General features: G+C 58.2%; 2 protein-coding genes across 3 annotated transcripts; one reads left to right on the forward strand and one right to left on the reverse strand.

The window, feature by feature from the left end:
- Positions 1-310: 310 nt before the first annotated feature.
- On the reverse strand, positions 311-3,159 carry IER2 (immediate early response 2). The gene has a single exon (XM_033134847.1). The coding sequence runs from the start codon at positions 1,952-1,954 to the stop codon at positions 1,280-1,282; it is 675 nt and encodes a 224-aa protein (XP_032990738.1). The 5' UTR covers positions 1,955-3,159; the 3' UTR covers positions 311-1,279.
- Positions 3,160-4,849: 1,690 nt separating this feature from the next.
- Positions 4,850-7,704, forward strand: STX10 (syntaxin 10). Of its 2 annotated transcripts, none has more exons than XM_033134846.1 (8): positions 4,850-4,960; positions 5,209-5,378; positions 5,529-5,623; positions 5,700-5,762; positions 6,690-6,797; positions 6,888-6,990; positions 7,086-7,180; positions 7,267-7,704. In XM_033134846.1, exons 1-7 carry the CDS (start codon positions 4,926-4,928, stop codon positions 7,172-7,174), a joined length of 663 nt encoding a protein of 220 aa, XP_032990737.1. In that variant the 5' UTR covers positions 4,850-4,925; the 3' UTR covers positions 7,175-7,180; positions 7,267-7,704. The 2 variants fall into 2 exon arrangements, with proteins under 2 accessions (XP_032990737.1, XP_032990736.1); XM_033134845.1 differs by having other exon boundaries at positions 6,888-6,994; positions 7,267-7,697.
- Positions 7,705-8,647: the final 943 nt, after the last annotated feature.

Here is an 8,647-nt window from a genome sequence, read left to right on the forward strand (position 1 = left end):
CTACGCTTGGGGCACTGTCCCCAGCAGTATCCCCCACCAAATGTCTGCATCAGGAAGCTCTCTTCCTTCGCCAGACTTGTAGGGGAATTCCTAAGGAATCCCCAAGTGTGGGGGGCTTCAGGAGTCGGAGAGCCCTAGCACCCAGCGTGTAAATACTCCGGCTGAGAGGACGGAGCCCAGCCCCCTCCCGCCCACTCTGCCCATGTGAGAGCCAGTCAGACCGGTTTGTGAGGCCCCTGCAAGTCGCCGCCAGCTTCTGACCCCTTAACCCTGCCCCTCCCCCACTACGGAAGACAACAAGACAGCAGACTTTTTATTCAGATGGTCTTTATTTTCCTATCTGGCGTCTCTAGCAAAAGTCCAGATAGACGGAGTTAAACAGAATCCACCAGAATAAATAAACAGTCCCTTAGAACGTCCTGGCTATAATCTACCCCTCCCCAAATTGGCCCATCCTCACCAGCCACTGGCCCCAGCTCAGCCTCACAGCGCTCTGCACATCCCCTCCCCCCAGTTTTGTGATTCAGACCAAGATTGTGGTTTGATTGTGTCTGTGTCTGAGGGAGGGTCACGCTGGAGACTGTGAACATCATCCCGTCCTCGAACACACCAAATGAGAACAATTTTAACCTGAAATCAGATCAGCTCCCCCCGCCCCAAAAGAAGGCGCAGGGGCGCAGGATGCGGGGGCGAAGTGACTCAGGCCGCCCTCCTCCCATTCCCCACCGCGGTCCACACCCCAGGACCTCCTCCCAGGCCCCACACCCACGCAAGGCAACAGGAAGCTACCCACGACTGCCCCATGACGCAACGATGATCGCTTGCATAAGTATGTCACCGGAGGGGGACGACTGCCTGGAATGCTGAGTTGGGAACGTGAACATCAACTATAGAAAAACCTTGAAAGGGCGGCACAGCCCCAGTAAAAAAAAAAGTCCGACCCTGAGGAGTTCCAAGAACCAAGCCTCCCTCTCCCAGTCCCAGAAGGAGACGGAAAGGCCACGTCCCTGTCGGTTAAGACAGCACCTATGGGCGCGGCAGGTCTCGGCAGAAGGCGCCCGCGCCCCCGGCTCAGGCACTTCGGCGCCGCCGCGGCACACGGGTGGCGACGGCTCCCCGGCGGCAGAGTCCCTCTCCCGGCCTTTCAGCAGCCTGGGCGGCGGCTCCTCTCCACCGTTTCCGCGGGCGCTCCCGCGGGGGTAGCCTGACCTCGGGTCTGCGAATTCTGGCTGACGGTTCGGCCGGCGCACTGGGCTCCGGCAGCGCCGCTTGGGGCCCCTCAAAAGGCCACCACAGCCCGCACAAGCACGTTTAGCATATTGTCCGCCGGACGACAGGCCGGCTTCCCCTCACACGCTGGTGGTGACACCGTCGGGGAGGCGGCGGGGCTGCAGTTCAGAAGGCCTGAGAAGCGCCTCTGTAGGACACGCGCCAGGTTGGGGAAGGCGCCCTCCGCTTGCGCGGGAGGGGGCTGCAGACGATCGGGGACCTCCGAAGACGCCCCTTCCTCCGCTTCCTCTTCTAGACGGGCTTTCTTGCTCGGAACCAGTCCGGCGTCCCCGCCGTCGCTCAGGCTGCTGCTCCGCCGCTTGCGGCTGACTTTGGCAGGGTGCGGGGTACAGCGGGCAGGAGTTTCCTCGGCTCTTGGCGCCTCCTGCGTGTCCATGGGCTCCGAGCAGGGCTGCTCACCGTCGGGGGACGCTGCCTCGGCTGCGGCTTGAGCTTCCCGTAGCGGGTGCAGGCGAGGATCTGGGGAGCGGGCGGGCAGCGAGGGCACCTCGGTCTGCTCGTGGGCTTCCACTTTGGCGGAGAGGTAGAGCTCCCGGGCGCTGCGCATGACCAGCGACAGCTGCAGACTTCGGTGCAGCCGCAGGCCCCCGCGCTGCATGCGCGAATGGTACATCTTCCACACCGACAGGGTCATGATGCGTTGCGCTTCCTTCTGCACCTCCATGGCGACTCGACGGCGAGGGCGGCGGGGACTCTCAGTACAGGGAACAGGTGCACTACAGCCTACGCGCTCACGCACGCCTCTCTCTGCACACCAAACTACGCCGCCGTAACGCTGCTACGACGCTAAGCCCGGGGACCCGCTACCCGGACCCTTTTGTACTCGGAGTAACGTCACGGAGACGCCCCGCCCAATCAGAGCGCGGCATCCGGGCTTTCCACAGCGCCGGGGCCAGAGACGCCTTAAAGTCACAGGGTGGAATTTACCCGGCGGAGGAAAGGAACGAGAAACCTGAAAAGGAGGGGGCGTTCCCCAGTTCCCAAGGAGCTCTTGGGGTGGTCTACTTTCTCAGTCCCCACCCCAATGCGCCCGCGTGCAGGCCCCGGGGAGTAAATCCCACCCACTTACTCGAGTTCGCAGGCCCCAGTAGGTCATAGGTGGCCAGTTTCCCTTAGCACCCAGCAAGACACGGGTTCCAGACATACATCCCCGTGGGCACAGTTCCAGGCGTCTGTGTTTTTCGAATCAATAACGATGCCAACGCTTATTAAGCGGTTACTACGTGCCAGAAGCTGTTAAAGGCTTTCCTTTCATAAATATCTCATTGATACCCTCCACTCCGCTGAGGGTAGTTATACCTGATTTCTTCACGTGGGGAAACCGAGGCAGAGTGACTCGTCCAATATTTGCTAAATGAATAAATGGGCTATGGCGGTGAAAGGGAGCCACTGGGGCCTTCAGCTCATTCTCTAGCGTCCGCCAGGCCTCTTCACTCCCCTTCTCTGTAGGTAATAAAGAAGTGGACAACGATGGCTGACTCCAGGGGCAAAGCTGCCCTTTCCACGGACGGCGGACGTCTGTAGACACGAACGCAGCCTGGGCTGCCATCTCTACACTCCGCACACTGATCATTCCCCGTTTCTTTCGGCACAAGCTCCACGGGTGGGCTTGGCGCTCGCAAGGCGGAGGACCCGGCCGCACGAAAGTCCGGGTGAACACGCGGCTGCCGCCCCCTGAACGACGCGGCCGTGCTCCGCCTCTGCAACCCAGGAGGCGCGGCTGGGGTAGGAGCTGAAAACAGCAAAGCAGAGATAGAGCATATAGAAAACATAGGCTTCACCCTCCACTACGAGCTATCGTTCCGAGAAATCCTATTTCAAGTTCCTCCAAAAAAAAAATGCGAAATTGTTTGCATGGCCCCATGCAGTAGTGGCGCGGACCCTTTAAGCGGAGGCTCCGCCTACCGGGCTGGCGCGCAAAGCCTTCCCGCCACTGGGTCTGCGCGACGTCCAGGACTAAATTCGGAAGTAATGACGTAGGGCAGGCGCGCGAGCCGCTTCCGGCTGCCCCTATAAGGACAGGGGCCGGGATCTCGGTACTGGTAGTAGAGGACTTCTTCCGGGAGGGTGTGGGTGGGGTCTCGGCCTCCGGTCACGTCCTTTCCCTCTCCGGGCAGCTAGAGCAGGCAAGAGTCCCCGACTTCCGGACCGGCTTCCAGCGGGGTAGGCGGGGAGGGACAGGAAGGTTCCGCTTTCTTCCAGGGAGGCCTGGGAGGCGTGACGCCCCTCCACGTATGCCCAGCAGCCTGCGGGTAGGGGCGACCTCAGGGCTCCTACTGACGCCATCTCCCAGAGACCCTACATAAAGACCTTGCCAGCACTAGGGTGAGAACCCCGTTCATCCCTGTCCCCACACGGACACCCCACAGTCTTTCTCCCTACAAGACCCTCTCCCCGGTATTCCTGCTCCTCCTCCCCAAACTGATTCTCGTATGCATCCTTGGAGAACGTTCAGGTCCCTCCCTCCGCACATGGAGAGTCAATTATTCCCCTTTAAAAGACCCCTCCAAAAATTGTCCCCTTCAGCGATCCTTCCTGCCACATCCAGCGACGACCTGCTGAGAACGTCCCCATTCCGTCCGCGGAGGCTCCAGAACATCCCCAGCCCAGGGGCTGAGACCCCACACAGCGACTCTGACATACACGGGGGCGACCCTCCGAGGGCTTCTCCAGACCTCCCGCCCATCCTCCAGAGGGAGTGCAGGACCTCACTCAGGCGATAGCTTCTCCGTATCCCCCAAAAAAGTGCTTTCCGAAGACCCCACACAGGATGCCCGTGTGACAGAGACACTATGAATCCCTCCCAGACATTCCTGGCCCCTCCCCAGATGGAGACCCCACGCACAGAGGACTCCCCTGGAGGCAGTCCTCAGAGCCACCATCACATCCCCTCCCGCGACCCCCAGGCTCGCACCCAGTAAGACCTCACCCCCCAGAAGCATCTCCGGGACCCCTACTAACCATCACGCCGTCCCAAGACAACTTCGAGGCGCCCCTCCTTCGCAGGAAAAAGGAAGGGAGAGTCCAGCAGAACTCCCCACAGAATGCCCGCGCCTCACCCCGCCCCGTGGGAAGGTAGGGACGACCACCTCTCCTCCCCTACCCCCTTCCAAACTTGCCATTCTCGACCCCTGGGCTGGGAAGATCTCCCAGGATAGGATCCGGGTGCAGACTCAGGGAGTCCGTTAAGAGGATCTACGAATCGAACGAGCCCAGTCACAATCTCGTCTGATTTCAGGGAGGCTATTATTATTTACATTGCCCAGAAGGAAAACAGGTTGAGAAGCAACAATTCGAGGGGCTGTAGCTCGAACCCAGATATTCCGAGCTCGTACCCAAACCCCAACGGACAAAACTAGAGCACTGCTGAGGGCGGTGAGTACGGAGACGCGAAGGGGCGGGGCGATCGTAGGGGAAGCCATCTTTGCCCACAACCATGATGGCCACAGAGAGGGCGGAAGTTCTGCACTTCCGGCCTCCGAGGGCTCTCTTTCTCCACTGGCAGTCTTTCTCGATGGTGGCAAGGGTCACGTGACGGGGGCGGGGGTGGCGGCGCGGTCTGTACCGCTGGGAGGGAACCAGCTAGGAAGGCCGAGAGGGGAGGGGGCTCGGCCTCCAGCCGTGGGTGGACTGACATGTCTCTGGAAGACCCGTTTTTTGTAGTCCGAGGGTGAGTGACAGAGATGGGGGAGGGCAGAGGGTGCTCGGGCCCCTGCCAGCCAGTGCCTGGGTACCCGCCGCAGCGTGCCAGGCAGTTTGGGCTCGGCCGTCGGGGTGCGCGAGTTAGGATCGTCCAGTGGCCGAGTGGGAGGGTTACGTAGAGGGATGTAGGGGGGTCCCCTTAACCCACTCGTTTTGGGGTGCAGCGACTGGAGGCCCGCCTGCCCTCAGACGCGCCCGCTGTGCCCCTGCCTGCAGCGAGGTGCAGAAGGCGGTGAACACTGCCCGCGGGCTGTACCAGCGCTGGTGCGAGCTCCTGCAGGAGGGCGCCGCGGTCGGACGCGAGGAGTTGGACTGGACAACCAATGAGCTGCGGAATGGCCTGCGCAGCATTGAGTGGGACCTCGAGGACCTGGAGGAGACTATCGATATCCTCGGGAGTTGGAGGGCGGCCTGGGAGAGACCACTGCGGTGGCAGGGGGAGCTGGGAGGCTGGACACCAGAGGAGGGTTGAGGGCTTTGAGGCAGAGGAGAGGATTGTGTCTGGCATTGGCCTTGACTTTTGACTCCCGGCCTACGTATAGTGGAAGCCAACCCAGGCAAGTTCAAGCTCCCAGCTGGGGACCTGCAGGAGAGGAAGGTGTTCGTGGAGCGGATGCGGGAGGCAGTCCAGGTGAGACGAGGTTCCGAAGGAGTGAGGCTGGGGAGGTGAGGAAGTCTTTCCTTTCTGATGCTGTCCTTATCCCCAGGAAATGAAGGACCATATGGTCAGTCCCGCAGCCATAGCCTTCATGGAGAGGAATAACAGAGAGGTAAGGCATCCAGAGTCCACATCCTCATCTGGCTTTTTGGGGTGACCCTCTCCTTTGAGTGCAAGCCTGACCTCTGTGTGTGTGTTTGCCTGTCTCCTGGAAACGAGTGTACATCTGTCCCTTATGTGTCAATACCCTTTCTGTGTGTTCTCCTGGCAGTCTACCTGCCTGCCTCGGAGCGTGCACACTTGACTTCCACTGTGTGTATATCCCTTCAGTCTTCTTCTGGGAGTCTTCACTGGTTTCCCAGAGTAGGTGGGTGATGTCTGTGTACCTGTCCCCTTTTTTGCTCTCTGTGTTACTGTTTCCAGCGCATATGTTTCCAGCCTACCTTTTTTTCTCTGCACGTGACCCATCTGAGCATGTGAAGTTGACCTCTCGAGTGTTTCCTGTCTGCCTCGTGCACACCATTTCCCCCTGTGGGTGTGCTTACCTGTGTGTGCTCCCGCTTATGCCTTTTGTGGGCACACTCCCTGCTGCCTCTCTGTACACCTTTCCCCTCTGTGTTCTGTGTCCATTCTTTGAATGCTGTGAAACAACCAGTCCCTCCCCATCCCGTCATGGGGCCTGGGAGGGTGGGAGTGCTGAGGCCCTCACTAGCTTGGAGTCCTGTAGCAGTGCCTAGAGGATTAAAGTCCAAATTCATAAATATACCTGGTTGGTTAATTCATTTCCTCGTTCCAACCTCAGGAAACAGGGATTATAGAGCTTCCCATTTTACAGATGGAGAAACTGATACACAGGGAAGTCAAGTGATGTGGCCTTGGGGTCACCTTGCTATTAAGTGGTGAGTCTGGGGAACCCAGGCCATCCCACTTCAGAGACTCCCTTACTGACTGACCAGTGCCTAGATTTGCCACAAACCTGTATCTGGCTCCGTGGTGATTGGGCGTCTCTGCCTGAACTTGTGGTCTGTGCCCCTGCCAGATGCTGACGGGCAAGCCAGCTGCCCAGAAGTCATCCAGTGACCTGCTGGATGCCAGTGTGGTCTCAGCCACCTCTCGCTACATTGAGGAGCAGCAGGCCACACAGCAGGTTTGTCTGGGTAGTCAGGGCCATGGGCTGGAGGAGCCTGCAGACAGCTCGGCTCCCTGCCAACAGCAGTTCCTTGCCTCCACACTGCAGCTGATCATGGACCAACAGGACCAACAGCTGGAAATGGTGTCTGGCAGCATCCGGGTTCTAAAACACATGTCCGGCCGCGTTGGGGAGGAGCTGGATGAGCAGGGCATGTGAGGCCAGCACCCCTGGGGTGGGATGGAAGCCCGAGGCTGGCTGCACAGGGGAACTCTTTGGGGGCTGACGCCATCCTGGTCTTGGCAGCATGCTGGATGCCTTTGCTCATGAGATGGACCACACCCAGTCCCGGATGGATGGGGTCCTCAGGAAGATGGCAAAAGTATCCCACATGACGAGCGGTGAGTCCCCTCGGGGAGGCGATTCGGGGAGTGGGGTTTGGTGGTGCCACCGCCTCCCCCATGACTTCTGACCCTCTCACCCCCAGACCGCCGACAGTGGTGTGCCATTGTGGTGCTGCTGGGGGTGCTTCTCCTGGTTCTCATCCTGCTCTTCTCTCTCTGACCCCGGCCCTCCCCAGGGGGCTGATCCCTCGTGCTGGGGGAGCTGGCAGGGCCCTGCCCCCTGGGAGGAGGGGGTCATGCCTGGGGAGCTGTCCCAAGGCTCTCATCCAGAGCCAGTGGCACCCTCAGGGTCATGGGCCAGATCCCTCGCCCTGGTCTTGTCTCAAGTGCGCTTAAGGGGTAGTGGAGGTAGGGGGCCCTCAGACACACCCTGCCCCATTTCTATTTCCAGTGCCCCAAAGCCATTTATTTGCCCCTGTGCCTTCATGTGCCAACTTGGAAATAAAATCCCAGCCTTTTTTATACATATTTGTATCATATGGTGTGGTTGACTCGAAACTTGTGGGTGCCCCGAGTGGAAACTCCAATTCTTACCCCCGTGTTTGCACTCACTAAGGCTAAAGGGGTGTGTTTGTGTGTGTGTGTGTGTGCGCGCGCACGAGTACACTGTTAGTGATTTCAGCGGTCAATATTGGATGCAGAAAAGACTGTTCTGGTTTATTTATTGGTTTTCATGACTGATAAATTTATTACCATTGAAAATTCCAAACGCCAATTCTTGAGTTTTTGAAGTTCAGCCTAATTACCTTCTGCCTGTTGCGCCCAAGGTAGGTAACTTCTGGAGCCGTGGAGCTGAGTGGTCACTTCTGAGGGGCTTCTGAGGAAGGCAGGGTTCCACTGCACACCTGGTCCCTCGTTCCCTCTGTGATGCATCACTCTTAACAAGCAGCATTGGTAAATCTAAAGCATTTGTATAGCTTTGCCATAGAGCCTTCCTCAGTGCGAAATGAGGCCTCTAAGCCAGGTACACTTGTGCAGTGAACCTTAGATCATCATCTGAGATGTTTACATCCCGCACAGTACGTCATCAGGCATGGGAACCGTGCCTCTCATTCGCTCATGTACACGTTGTCAAGTGCTGTGTGTCATGAGGATGTCATTGCATTACACCGGTATGTCAAAAAATCGCAAAACGGGACCAAATACGTAGATTCTTTTTTATGTGAAACCATGAAAGCTATGTTGTTGGGTTCTCTTGATCCATTCTGTACTTAGTTTTAAGCTTTCCTGGGGTTAAAAGATGTTTCTGGGAGTTGGATGGGGCAGTCACCCTGGATTTTTGTTGGCAATGCTGTTGGCCCTCAAAACCCTTACTTTCTTGCCTCTGAAGCTGGACTTCAGGACTCCAAGGGGCTGGTCTTATTGAAACATACCCGAGTCACCCTGTACATTGCAGTAGTTGACCCATGAATAACACAGGTTTGAATTGTGCTGGTCCATTTATACATGTATTTATTTCCAATA

The sequence above is a fragment of the Rhinolophus ferrumequinum genome, chromosome 18 (assembly GCF_004115265.2).
Source record: "Rhinolophus ferrumequinum isolate MPI-CBG mRhiFer1 chromosome 18, mRhiFer1_v1.p, whole genome shotgun sequence".
NCBI classification, from domain to species: domain Eukaryota; kingdom Metazoa; phylum Chordata; class Mammalia; order Chiroptera; family Rhinolophidae; genus Rhinolophus; species Rhinolophus ferrumequinum.

Bases quoted from the DNA above. Each gene is read 5' to 3' on its own strand.
- IER2 (XM_033134847.1), bottom strand. From the start codon at position 1,954: ATGGAGGTGCAGAAGGAAGCGCAACGCATCATGACCCTGTCGGTGTGG.
- STX10 (XM_033134845.1), top strand. From the start codon at position 4,926: ATGTCTCTGGAAGACCCGTTTTTTGTAGTCCGAGG. The intron at 4,961-5,208 runs GTGAGTGACAGA...CCCTGCCTGCAG, and splicing joins CCGTTTTTTGTAGTCCGAGG to CGAGGTGCAGAAGGCGGTGA. The intron at 7,181-7,266 runs GTGAGTCCCCTC...TCTCACCCCCAG, and splicing joins AGTATCCCACATGACGAGCG to ACCGCCGACAGTGGTGTGCC.